The 13,491-nt window shown below is 49.3% G+C and overlaps 1 protein-coding gene across 1 annotated transcript in view; it reads left to right on the top strand.

Annotated features, from left to right (window-relative positions):
* Positions 1-13,491, top strand: part of INTS8 (integrator complex subunit 8) — a gene marked incomplete in the record, with an annotated part of 103,768 nt that overhangs the window by 59,390 nt on the left and 30,887 nt on the right. The window contains 2 exon segments of the mRNA XM_073631993.1: positions 2,027-2,148; positions 10,500-10,681. Coding sequence (XP_073488094.1) covers positions 2,027-2,148; positions 10,500-10,681 — 304 coding nt within the window.

Below are 13,491 nucleotides of genomic sequence, written 5' to 3'. Positions count from 1 at the left end.
CAAAATAACCATCTATTGCCTTTGGTCTGGAGCTCCATGCAAAATTTCCCCTCATGGGGTAAGGATAATCATGAGAAAAGTGAGGGATCAGCCCAGAACTACACGGGATGAGCTTGTGAATGATCTCAAAGCAGTTGGGACCACAGTCCCCAAACAAACCATTGGTAACAAAATACGTCGCCATGGTTTGAAATCCCGCAGCCCCAGCAAGGTCCCTCTCCTCAAAAAGGCACATGTACAGGCCCATCTGAAGTTTGCCAATGAACATCTAAATGATTCAGAGAAGGATTGGGAGAAAGTGCTGTGGTCAGATGAGACCAAAATTGAGCTCTTTGGCATTAACTCGACCCGCCTTGTTTGGAGGAAGAAAAATGTTGACTAGGACCTGGAGCACGGAGGTAGAAACATTATGCTTTGGGGCCGTCTCTTTGTTAAAGGTACAGGCCGACTTTGCCGCATTGCGGGGCCATTGGACGGGGCTATGTACTGTAAAATCTTGGATGAGAACCTTCTTTCCTCAGCCAAAACACTGAAGATGGGTTTTGGATGAGTCTTCCAGCATGACGATGACCCAAAACATTTTGCCAAGGGAACAAAGGAGTGGCTCAAGAAGAAGCATGTTAAGGTCATAACGTATCCTAGCCAGTCTCCAGACCTTAATCCTATAGAAAATTTATGGAGGGAGCTGAAACTTTGAGTTGCCAAGCGACGGCCAAGAAACCTTAAAGGGGTTGTAAAGGTTCGTGTTTTTTCACCTTAATGCATCTTATGCATTAAGGTGGAAAAACACCTTGCAGTGTCCGGCCCCCCCGTTTTTACTTACCTGAGCCCCGAATTTCCGTGGGCGCGATCCTGCTTCGCTCTCTCCACGGTTTCTCGGGTCTTCATTGGATAGATTGATAGCAGCGCAGCCATTGGCTCCCGCTGCTGTCAATCAAATCCAATGACGTGGGGGGCAGGGCCGAGTCATACACTCGGCGGCTATGGCCGCCAAATGTATGACACGGAAGCGCGCCCGCAAGGTAACCCCCTCGGGAGAGAGCTTCCCAGAGGGGGTTTTCTATTGTGGGGAGGAGCCGCCGAAGGACCCCAGAACCGGTGGATCGGGGCCGCTCTGTGCAAAATGAATTGCACAGTGGAAGTAAGTATGACATGTTTATTGTGTTTTTTTTTTTTTTTTTAAACTGTACCTTTTTTAGTGTCCCTTTTTAAGGATTTAAAGAAAATCTGTAAAGAAGAGTAGACTAAAATCCCTCCTGAGATATGTGCAAACCTTGTAACCAACTACAAGAAACATCTTATCTCTGTGGTTGCCAACAAGGGTTTCTCCACCCTATTTGGAGATCAAATACTTATTTTACTCACTGAACTGCAACTCAATTTATAACATATGTATCATGTGTTTTTTCTGGATTTTTGGTTGATATTCTGTCTCTATCATTTAAAATACACCTATGATAAAAATTCTAGACCCTTCATTTCTTTGTAAGTGGCAAACTTACAAAATATGCAGGGGATCGAATAATTATTCTCCCCACTGTATGTGTCCTATGTATTGGGTATTAAAGAGGAAGTAAACCCCTGATGAGTTTACTTCCTCTTTGTTTCCCTGCAAAGGTAAAGCATAATGGGCTACTATGCATCGCATGTAGGTTTAGGAGATATTTCTTGCACCTACAGGTAAGCCTTAATCTAGGCTTACCTGTAGGTAAAAGTGGTCTGTAAGGGTTTACAACCACTTTAAATGGTGAAAGTTTTTCTCTTACTGGCTAATACCACGCTACTAGACACTGACTTTTTTTTTTTTTTTTTCTTTTTTTTTCTTTTTTTTTTTTTTTTTTTTCTCTGCTTAGTATCCAGTAGGCGGTAGACAATGGTGACCTTTCTTGTTCATGTATAGTGGAGATCAAAGCTTTTTTTATTTTGTCTTTTCTTGATTTATTCTTCCCTTCTTTTATGTCATAACAGATCACCTTGTTTACTCTCGCTCCCGCACCCAATTATGCTGTACGTCTTCTCTCTACAGACATTCCCCTCCGACAAGTTGTGGCAGAAGAGTGTGTAGCTTTCCTACTTAACTGGAGAGAAAATGAGTACTTGACATTACAGGCACCTGCCTCCTTAGTGCAAAATAATCCTTATGTGAAGGTAATTTTGTCCCCCAGATTCAAGCTGCTTTTCTGTTTCTCAGCACATGACCATTTCAATATAAATTCCTCTGTCTTCGCAATCTGTTATTTTTCTCTTACAGGAAGCAATGCTAGTTTCAGGGCAGCTATATTTTTTTTTAACAGCAAAAGGTTTTTATTTTTTAACAAATCAGCATTACAAAACTGTCAGTGCACGACATAGAGTATCTCAATCATTACAGCATTATAGTAAAGCATCTGTTCAATAATGCAGCATCTCACAAGTGCGTATTTACTAGTTCCCTGTACATCCTTTAGAATATAAGAAGGTTGATGACTTAACTAATCAGCAGTAATGTGCATTTCAAATACAACATAAGGTATCATATTTGTTACATCCTTACATTAAAGCATTCAACCTCGTTCATAATCTCCCTCTAATCCATAACTGCACATTCCCTGTCTTCCTTGTCCGGTGGGATCTGAGGATATTCCTGTCTTTATCCAACCCTAAGGATCAGCAGATCGCATATTCACCACCCCCCAGAGGGCCAACATGTGCATGGGAAGTTCATCAGGTTGAAATCAATCGTCCATCAATATGACCTGACGGTACCCCGTGTCCGAGGGAGGGGCTATGCCCCTGACCGCAAGTGGGGAAGTCCATCAATAGGTCCCCCACTCCCGGGCCCTCAACCACGTGCCACCATCCAGGTCGACCAAACCTTATCAAATTTAGCAGGGCACTGCCTGCTTTCATATGTAAGTTTTTGTATAGTGACAGCACCGAGTCTACTGCTTTCTTCCAGGATCTGAGAGTAGGGGGCTCAGCTGACTTCCAATGTAGCATTATCTCCCTCCTAGCATAGAATAGGAGGAATGTAATAGAAAGTTTGGTGTATCTGTCCCCCTCCACATCTCCCAAATAGCTCAACAGAAGCAGCATAGGGTCAAGTGACAGACTGAGGTCCCATATGTCGTTAAGCACGCCCGTCACTCCTTCCCAGTATGGTCCTAGCTTCGGGCAGGCCCACACCATGTGCCAGAATGTCCCCTCTCCGGTCCTGCACCGGGGGCATAAGGGGTCAATATGAGGATAGATTCTAACCATCCTTTGTGGAGTAAAGTAGGCCCTATGGAGAAATTTCAACTGTTTGAACCTGTCCTTAGCTGCTATCACAATTGGGATGTAGGTCGAGACGCAGTCTTCTCATTCGTCCTCCCCCAATGCCTGAATATCCTCCCTCCATTTATCAAATCTACGAGTGGGCTTAACGTCGTGTGCTACCGTCAAGTATAAGTACAGTGTGGATAGGGGCTTCTCCATCACGCTTGAAGTCAGAAGTTGCTCAACTGAGTCCGGTTCCAGAGTCAGTCTGTCTGGGAATTGTGCCCTCATCGCGTGTCTCAATTGTCAATATTTGAACTCGAAGGTACGGGGTGGGGAATACTGCCGTTTAATGTCTTGGAAGGGCATAAGCTTTCCATTGACTATGATATGTTTTAGGGTGGTTATTCCCTGTGTGGCTCATTGAGAGGGATCTGGTATGTCGTAGAGATGTGGGAGGGCGGGATTACCCCAAAGCAGAGTATGTGGGGATATGCGATTCGGCTCTGCATATATTGCCCTGGCCTCCCTCCATGCTCTAATGGTGGTTTTCATTGGGGTCGTCAGGGGATAAGGGGCCTTGGGACCCCTATAAACTAAATTTGACAGAGCCGCATATGAGCCCAAAATGGCAGCCTCGAGTCTAACTGCAGGGTTCTGTCTGGGCTGTGAGAACCACCAGCGCACCGTGACCAGCACAGCGGCCCAATAATATATCAAAAAGTTTGGAAGGGCAAGTCCCCCTCCGGAAAGAGGAAGGTAGAGCACCCTCTTTGCCACTCTGGGTGTTCTCCCAGCCCGGATGAAAGAAATCAGGATCCCCTCTAGGCGTCTAAAGAAGGACCTAGGTATATGGGAGGGTGTGTTACGGAAAAAATATAGAAATTTTGGAAGGAACACCATTTTAAGCAAGTTGATTCTGCCCATGGGGGTGAGCGGTAGGGTGCGCCAGGCTGCGCATTTTACTGTAAGTTGGGAGATGAGAGGCTGCACGTTTTTTTCCAAAAACTCATGGGTGGTATTACTAATTTTGATGCCTAGATAGGTGAACTCATTCACCCACTGGAGTGGGGTGGCAGTATCTACTCCGGGGAAGCAAGGGGTGGAGCAGGAACAGGACCGACTTGTCCCAATTTATGCGAACACCTGAGAATCGAGCGAAGTCCTCGAATAAGCCCAGAGCCTTCTGCAGTGACTGGTTGGGGTCAGCGAGGTAAAGCAAGGTGTCGTCCGCATATCGGGACACTTTTTCTTCAATTGTACCTACTGATACGCCCTTCACCCCTGCCTCCGCCCTAAGGGCGATGGCAAGAGGTTCTATCGCCAAGGCAAAAAGCCCCGGTGACAATGGGCAACCCTGACGAGTGCCCCTCCCCAGGGGGAAGGCTTCAGAGAGGGCTCCATTTCTACGGACCCTCGCTGTGGGATTGGCGTAAAGCATCCGTAGCCATGTTAGAAATTTCGGTCCAAATCCGAATTTTGAGAGGACCCCCCATAAAAATGCCCATTCTACGGAATCCAAGGCCTTCTTGGCATCAAGGGAGACCACCACTCCTGCCGAGTCTGCCTGTGCCCTATCCATATGGGTGAAAAGCCTTCTGATGTTGATATCCATTCCCCTCCCAGGCATGAACCTCGTTTTGGTCCGGGTGTACCAGGGCGGTTATTACTGTGTTAAGTCTCATGGCCAACACTTTGGCCAGGAGCTTAGCATACACGTTAATTAGGGAGATGGGACAGTAAGAGGAACACAGGGACGAGTCTTTACCTGGCTTGGGGAGTACAACAACCACCGCCTCACTCAGTGAGCTCGGAAGCGTCTCTAGGCGTTGTGCCTCCATTAACATAGCATGTAGTTTTCCCGTCAGCTCCTCTGCATATTGCTTATAAAACTCAACGGGTATACCGTCCGTACCCGGGGATTTGCCCGATTGGAGAGTCTTAAGAGCTTTCAATAGTTCGTCTATGGTGATAGGGGCATCAAGGTTGTCACAGTATTTTGCAGTCAGAACCGGGAAGTCAATGGGCTCCAGGTATGTGGTCAACTCCTCCCTAGTGTACGTGGCCTTAGAGCTATAGAGATTTTTATAAAAGGAGGCGACGCAGTCATTTATCTCGTCTGAGTAGTATTTGAGACATCTGTCAGGTCCTTGTATGTGTGGTATGCACATCCCCCCCCGTTGTTCTCTGGTCAACCATGCCAATAGCTTCCCCGACCTCTCCCCCTGCTCGAATATGCAGTGTGTCTGGGCGAGAAGACGTTTCTGAGTGAGAGAGGTGCGGATACGAACAGCCTCCCCGGTCAGTTGTTGAAGCGCGTCATAGTCACTGGGGTCTTTGGTTCTAAGAAAATGTGCTTCTTGCAGGTCTGCCTTTCTCTCTGCTACTTCCAAGTCTGCTCTCCTCTCCCTACGGACCCTGGCTATAATGGTCTGGTATTTTCCTCTAGTATACGCCTTGAAAGTGTCCCAAACTGTTGTTGCGCTGGCCGAGCCTGGATTAATATCCCAGTATTCCCTCATCGCCTCTCTGAAATGACCATCCACCATCTCATCCGACACCCAGAATCTAGACAGTCTCCACAGGGAGACTCCCGACGCGGCGGAGAGTTCCAGCGTCAGGAGGAGCGGTGCATGGTCCGATATACCCCGGGGAAGGATTCTGACGTCCCTTACCCTAGATAAGGCAGAGTGGTCCACATAGGCCAAGTCGATCCTAGAAAAGGATCTGTGGGAGGCTGAGTGGCAGGTATAGGCCCTAAGGTGAGGGTTTCTCCATCGCCACACATCCGTCAAGCCATACAGCTCAGCCCAGTCCGCCAAGCCGAGGTGGGAGTGTTCAACGCTGGACATCCTATCCCCCTCCGGGTTGGGGGCTAAGTTAAAGTCTCCTAAAATGGCTATATTGTCGCTTTGAAAGTCTGCTATTCTGGAGGAGACTTGGTGCAGGAGAGGTATTGAAGGCGGGGGGGGGGGTAAATACACTCCCACTATTACCCATCTCATAGAGTGTATCTGAGCATGAACCACTACATATCTTCCCTCCGAGTCCAGCACCAGGTCTAGCAGCCTAAAGGGGAAAGATTTATGTACTAGGACGCTTACGCCCCGTGCAAAGTTGGAATACGTGGAGTGATAATGATACCCAATCCAGGGTTTCTTCAGGGCCATAGTTTTACTACCCACTAGGTGGGTTTCCTGTAAGATGCAGATGTGTGGGCTTGTATGAATTAGAACACCAGTGATCCCTTGACCGTGGAGTTCAGACCCCTGGTGTTCCAGGACAGAATGTTAAGGGATGCCATAGTTGTGTGTTAGAATGGGGGTGTTCGGATTTGGAAGACACTCTTCCCCTGAGGCTGCCAACCTGACCCGGAGGATACAACATACGAGATCCTACAGTACTGACATTTGCAATGCATTCATAAAGTGTATTAACAAAATCAAACTTTTCAAAAACAAAAGTTTAACCCAAAACAATGAACCTGCCCTTATGGGGGAACTACCCCAACCCCTTGAAACTGAGGCAGGTATCAATCCCAACCAAAATCAGCACTCCGGCTGCAAAAGGGGGGTCCTGTGCAAGAGGCGTTTCGACCCCTCAAGGGTTCCTGAGGGTCTCAGGTGAGCCGAGTCGCTCTCCTCTGGCTTGGGGCTCCGCCGGAGCACCACTAAATCTATCAAGGGGCCCCGCAATGAGGAGGGTAAATGGGACAAAGTAATAGAACCTTGGGCTGGGCAAAAGTAAGGGGGGGGAAAAAAAAAAAATTTTAAAAAGAAGAGGGGAAATTCCGCCATCTGTAATGCATGTGGCAATCCGGTTCCCTGTGGTCCCTGTAGGAGAGGAAACAGTACTCTTTTCAACTTTAACGGTCTCCTGGTTCACCCGACCAGGGGCACTGACTTAGTGTTTGCAGGTCCCTCTTGAAGGCATGCACTTTAAAACAGGTAAAGTGGTGTATCTGATCTGCCTCAGCTCGAGTACCGAGTTAAGGGATATAGTGTTAGTTATTGCAGGAGCTTGGTACTCGGGGCCCAACTTGTTTCAATTGTAAATGTATAGTATTCACATGTCAAGCTCTCGGCTGTCGATCATGGGGCAGTGTGTCCAGCCAGGCTGATGCCTCCCTGGGGGAGGTGAAGAAGCGGACAGATTCTCCATCCTGGACCCTCAAACGCGCTGGAAATAGGACACTATAGCGGATATTTCGGGCCCTCAACGCTGCTTTCACATAGTCGAATGACTTCCTGAGTTTCTGCGTTTCTATCAAATAGTCAGGGAAAATCATCAATTTGTTTTGGTGCCTTAAGTCACCCACATTCCTAGAGGCACGTAGAATCTCATCTCTGTCCCTGAAGTTGAGAAGTCTAAGAATGAAAGTACGAGGGGGGGCCCCTGGGGGGCCAGGTTTGGGTGGAATCCTGTGCGCCATTTCCACTGCATAGTGGGGGGACAGACGAGCCCCCAGCAAAAGGTTGCGTAGCATGTCCTCCACAAAACATGTGTGGTTGTTGCCCTCCGCTGGACCCGCTATGCGCAGGTTGTTGCGCCTGTTCCTGTTCTCCGCGTCTTCTGCCCTGTACTCCAGGGCCTTAACCTTTGTTTGGAGTGTGTGGAGTGCTGCACTGTGTTCTGCGACTGTGTCCCCAGTGTTGCCAACCCTCTGCTCTGTTTCTGTCACTCTGGAGTGGAGCCTATCCATGTCCTGCCTTAGGAGACCCACATCCATTTGTACTGCGTCTGTTTTTGCGGTGAGCGTGGATTGACATGTAGCTATGGCCGCCATGACTTCTGCTAACCAAGGGGGTCTCGCTTCCTCAGCCTCCATTATTGCAGTCTGTGATGCCCTGTGTACACTGCGGGTGGGCCTGGGTGCTTGTGGAGGTGCTGGTTGTGAGGGGGTTATCTCTGGGGAAGGAGGAAATTTATACTTTTTCCCCTTACCGGCCGCTGCGCCCGACTGGCGTCGCCTCATTCAGGATCCTCCGCAGTGTCGCTGGGGTCCTCTGTGCCTCGAGGCCCAGGCAGGGTGCCTCTGGTGATGCTGAAGCAGGGTGGGAGAGGGCTTTCTGGGACCCCCCAGCCGGCATCGAATCTTCCGCCGGCGGCTCCGGCCGTCAGCCCAGGCGAGTCCGCGCCTTCACCTGGGGCCTAGTGGACGCCTCAGGCCTCTGCGTTCGCGTCAAGGGGAGGCCGAATCCGGTGAGGAGCAGTCGGCCTCCGGCCGCAATGGAAGGGAGGAGAGAGCCGGGTGCCTACCAGCCAGAGTCCCACAATGGCCGTCAGGCCCGCCAATCGGTCCCGCTGCAGGCCTGGGAAAGTCCGGTCCGGCGCCTCACACGAGGGGACCGGCCTCCAGGAATCGAAGGGCCGCTCGTCTCCGGGGCTCGGGAGGCAGTCTCCCCACTAGGCAGCGTCTCAGGCCACAATATGTAGGGGCTTTTTGGAGCCGAGGGCTCGGATTGAGAAGTAGGCCCCGGCGGAGCTCAGAAACAGGCGACTGCTCACGCTGCCATCTTGGACACGCCCCCCCAGGGCAGCTATATTGCTGTGATGCAGAGGTGTCTCTGCACCAAAACTAGCACCACTTCCAAGTCATGGCAGCTTCCAAAACTAGCTGAGCAATTCAGCTGTGGTGGGTGTGGTTTGTCTGGTCAGTCCATGAAATCTGATAAAGATTTATAGTCTGGTTAAATTTAAACTTTAAGCATGGAAATGCTTGCACAGACACAGGGGGTTTATTTACTAAAACTGGATAGTGCAAAATCTTGGTGCAGCTCTACATAGAAACCAATCAGCTTCCAGTTTTTTTGTCAAAAGCCTAATTGAACGAGCTGATTGGCTAACATGCACAGCTGCACCAGACTTTGCACCCTCCAGTTTTGGTAAATCACCCCCAGTGTCTATCTGTCCAGGGCCTTTGTTTTTTCACGCTGTCTTTGCTTGGATAAATCATACCATCTAGTCCCAAGCATGATTATTCTTCATGGCATCTGAAAGTTCTGTCAGTAAATGTAAAGAAATATAAGGATTTTATTAAAATGATCCCGTGCTGATAAAATAACATGACAAAATGACAGTAATTGCCAACCTGTTGCACAGCACATGGGGGTGTCTGGCTTTAACCTTGGTTGGGTTCAGATGTTACCCACTACCTCTGCATAGATTTGGAGATTTGATAAATGCCCCATCTTTACTTGCTTATTTGACTGATTCCTTTTTTTTTTTTTAAATTATACACTTGTTACAAACCTGGATAACTCAGATAAGCATATGAGAAAACAACTAGAAGTTACCTTTAGGCAAAACCACAGGGCAAAATGATTTGATCCAAAGATGAAGTTGGCTAAAGTTATACTCTGATCTTAAAGCGGTTGTATACCCGCAAAAAAAAAAAAATTTTTTCTACCCCTGTAAAGCAAAAGGCATAATGAGCTAGTATACACCGCATACTAGCTCATTATGAAATACTTACCTTAGAACAAGACGTCTGTATCTTACCTGGTCCACGCCGAGGGAGCTGTCATGTTGCCTCGGTGTGTCTTCCGGGTATCGCGGTTCCAGCGCTGTGAGTGTCTGAAACCGCGATGTCGTCACTCCCGCGGATGCGCGCGGGATATTTCTTACTCGGCAAGGTCCGGCAGTTGCCGGCCTTCAGCCGAGAATCCCCTGTGCGCATGCGCCGCTGCAGTCAGCGGCTCATCGCAAGGGGAATATCTCCTAAACCGTAAAGGTTTAGGAGATATTTTTTTTTACCTACAGGTAAGCCTTATTATAGGCTTACCTGTAGGTAAAAGTAAAAAAATTGACTATACAACCACTTTAACTATTCCTGCAAAAATAAAGCTTACAGCACACACATCTGTGTGACCTTTCGGAGCCTCTCTATTGTCATTGAGAGGCAATCTGTTATTTTAAGTGACTATCGGTGAGTCTTGGGAGGCAGGAGGCTGTAGGCAATACTCGGCTTTTACAGTGAAGATTTATTCATAACTCTGGACTGGATTGCAAACTTTCTTGAAATATTTCAAGTAAGTGAAGTGGACCTTGATATCCGCATGGTAGCAATGTTTCCCGGATAGCAATAGCAGATTTCCAAATGATTTTTTACTTGTCTGCTGTCACCATTTAATCACTACAGTTATATGCACATCCTACTGCATTTTTGTCAATTGTTTTTTATGATTTATTCCTTTAATTTTCACAATCTCTATTATGAATTCTCTGATCAATTTTTTAGACTCTCTTTGTTCTCTTTCCAGCTTGGTCAGCTGCTGGCAGCCACATGTAAAGAGCTCTCAGGACCAGACAGCCGGAGGGCAGCTAAAGATCTGTGGGATGTGGTAGTGCAGATATGCAGTGTCTCCAACCAGCACAAACGGAACAACGACGGAAGGATTAGCCTGATAAAAAACAGAGAATCTACCATGGGAATCGTGTACCGGTATGTTATTGGATGAGTAACATGGCACTCTCTCTGCACTGGCTAATCACATTTTGGAAGTAACCAGCTTACAACTCTCTCTAGCAATAATACAGCTATTATTACTTTTTTGTGCACAGAGAAGAGTTTTGATTGTCCTACGCACATCAACTTATAAAAGTTCAAGACTACTCTCCCTAATATTTTAAATTATTTAAAAAATACCAGTACACTGAAAACATATTAAGGCCCCTTTCACACTTGTGCGACTTGGGACTGCAAAGTTGCATGACAAGGCATACCCCATGATTTCCAATGAGTACTATTCATATCTGTGCGACCTCAAAGTAGTCCCTGTACTACTTTGGTCCTACTTTGAGGCGAGTTGAGGTCCATAGACTTCAAGTTTACACAGGCATTCCATGAAATCATGGCAAAATCGTGCGACTTTCCAGTCGCAGCAGTGTGAAAGGGGCCTAAAGCTAAATTCTGGGATTTAAACTAAAGTTACCAAGGGGAGGGGGGGGTCGATGAAGAGGCTCTATTACTTACCTCAACCCCTGCTTATGGCACTCTCCTCTGCTACACAAAGCTCTGGCCTGAGGGCAGTTCCTCAGCATTGCATTGTATTTGGAGGAGGCTGGAGTGTGACTGGAGAAGAGGCATCTCTGAACCTATTGCATGGATTGAGGGAGCTTTCTGGAGCAAGAGGAGGAATGGGCTTACTGCAAGGATTACACATTGCCTGATTCCCAGAATTCAAAAACCAAAGGTGACCAGGCAAAACAATGTAACTAAATGTGTGTTACACGTCTTATATTTTTTGTGGGTTTTCTCTCTTTCTTTTGCTCTTCCTTTTTTTTTTTTTTTGTCTTTCTTTCTTTCACTCTTTCTTACTCTCTTTCGCATGTGGGCTCTGTCGCGCACTCTCTCACATTCTCTCTCACATTCTCTCTCACTCTCTTTCTCTCTCGCTCTCTCTCTTTCTCTCTCGCTCTCTCTCTTTCTCTTTCTCTCTCTCGGGCCCTTTCTTTCTATTTCGCTCTCTCTCTCTTTCTTTCTATTTCGCTCTCTGTCGCTCTCTCTCTCGCGTGCTCTCTTTCTATTTCTCTCGCGCGCGCTCTCACTTGCTCTTTCTCTCTCTCTGTCTCTCTCTCTCTCTGTCTCTCTCTGTCTCTCTCTCTCTCTCTCTCTCTCTCTCTCTCTCTCTCTCCGTGCGCTCTCTCGCTCGCTCTTTCTCCCTTTCGCTCTCGCTCGCTCTTTCTCCCTTTCGCTCTCGCTCGCTCTTTCTCCCTTTCGCTCTCGCTCTTTCTCCCTTTCGCGCTCGCTCGCTCTTTCTCCCTTTCGCGCTCGCTCTTTCTCCCTTCCGCGCTCGCTCTTTCTCCCTTTCGCGCTCGCTCGCTCTTTCTCCCTTTCGCGCTCGCTCGCTCTTTCTCCCTTTCGCGCTCGCTCGCTCTTTCTCCCTTTCGCGCTCGCTCGCTCTTTCTCCCTTTCGCGCTCGCTCTTTCTCCCTTTCGCGCTCGCTCGCTCTTTCTCCCTTCCGCGCTCGCTCTTTCTCCCTTCCGCGCTCGCTCTTTCTCCCTTCCGCGCTCGCTCTTTCTCCCTTCCGCGCTCGCTCTTTCTCCCTTTCGCGCTCGCTCTTTCTCCCTTTCGCGCTCGCTCTTTCTCCCTTTCGCGCTCGCTCTTTCTCCCTTTCGCGCTCGCTCTTTCTCCCTTTCGCGCTCGCTCTTTCTCCCTTCCGCGCTCGCTCTTTCTCCCTTCCGCGCTCGCTCTTTCTCCCTTCCGCGCTCGCTCTTTCTCCCTTCCGCGCTCGCTCTTTCTCCCTTCCGCGCTCGCTCTTTCTCCCTTTCGCGCTCGCTCTTTCTCCCTTTCGCGCTCGCTCTTTCTCCCTTTCGCGCTCGCTCTTTCTCCCTTTCGCGCTCGCTCTTTCTCCCTTTCGCGCTCGCTCTTTCTCCCTTTCGCGCTCGCTCTTTCTCCCTTTCGCGCTCGCTCTTTCTCCCTTTCGCGCTCGCTCTTTCTCCCTTTCGCGCTCGCTCTTTCTCCCTTTCGCGCTCGCTCTTTCTCCCTTTCGCGCTCGCTCGCTCTTTCGCGCTCGCTCTGTCTCCCTTTCGCGCTCGCTCTTTCGCGCTCGCTCGCTCTTTCTCCCTTTCGCGCTCGCTCGCTCTTTCTCCCTCTCGCGCTCGCTCGCTCTTTCTCCCTCTCGCGCTCGCTCGCTCTTTCTCCCTCTCGCGCTCGCTCTTTCTCCCTCTCGCGCTCGCTCTTTCTCCCTCTCGCGCTCGCTCTTTCTCCCTCTCGCGCTCGCTCTTTCTCCCTTTCGCGCTCGCTCTTTCTCCCTTTCGCGCTCGCTCTTTCTCCCTTTCGCGCTCGCTCTTTCTCCCTTCTGCGCTCGCTCGCTCTTTCTCCCTTCCGCGCTCGCTCGCTCTTTCTCCCTTCCGCGCTCGCTCGCTCTTTCTCCCTTCCGCGCTCGCTCGCTCTTTCTCCCTTCCGCGCTCGCTCTTTCTCCCTTTCGCGCTCGCTCTTTCTCCCTTTCGCGCTCGCTCTTTCTCCCTTTTGCGCTCGCTCTTTCTCCCTTTCGCGCTCGCTCTTTCTCCCTTTCGCGCTCGCTCTTTCGCGCTCGCTCTGTCTCCCTTTCGCGCTCGCTCGCTCTTTCGCGCTCGCTCGCTCTTTCTCCCTTTCGCGCTCGCTCGCTCTTTCTCCCTCTCGCGCTCGCTCGCTCTTTCTCCCTCTCGCGCTCGCTCTTTCTCCCTCTCGCGCTCGCTCTTTCTCCCTCTCGCGCTCGCTCTTTCTCCCTCTCGCGCTCGCTCTTTCTCCCTCTCGCGCTCGCTCTTTCT

The sequence above is a fragment of the Aquarana catesbeiana genome, linkage group LG05 (genome assembly GCF_042186555.1).
Source record: "Aquarana catesbeiana isolate 2022-GZ linkage group LG05, ASM4218655v1, whole genome shotgun sequence".
NCBI lineage: Eukaryota > Metazoa > Chordata > Amphibia > Anura > Ranidae > Aquarana > Aquarana catesbeiana.
Note: the sequence above shows the minus strand (reverse complement) of the source record. Positions and strands in the feature narration are given on the sequence as shown.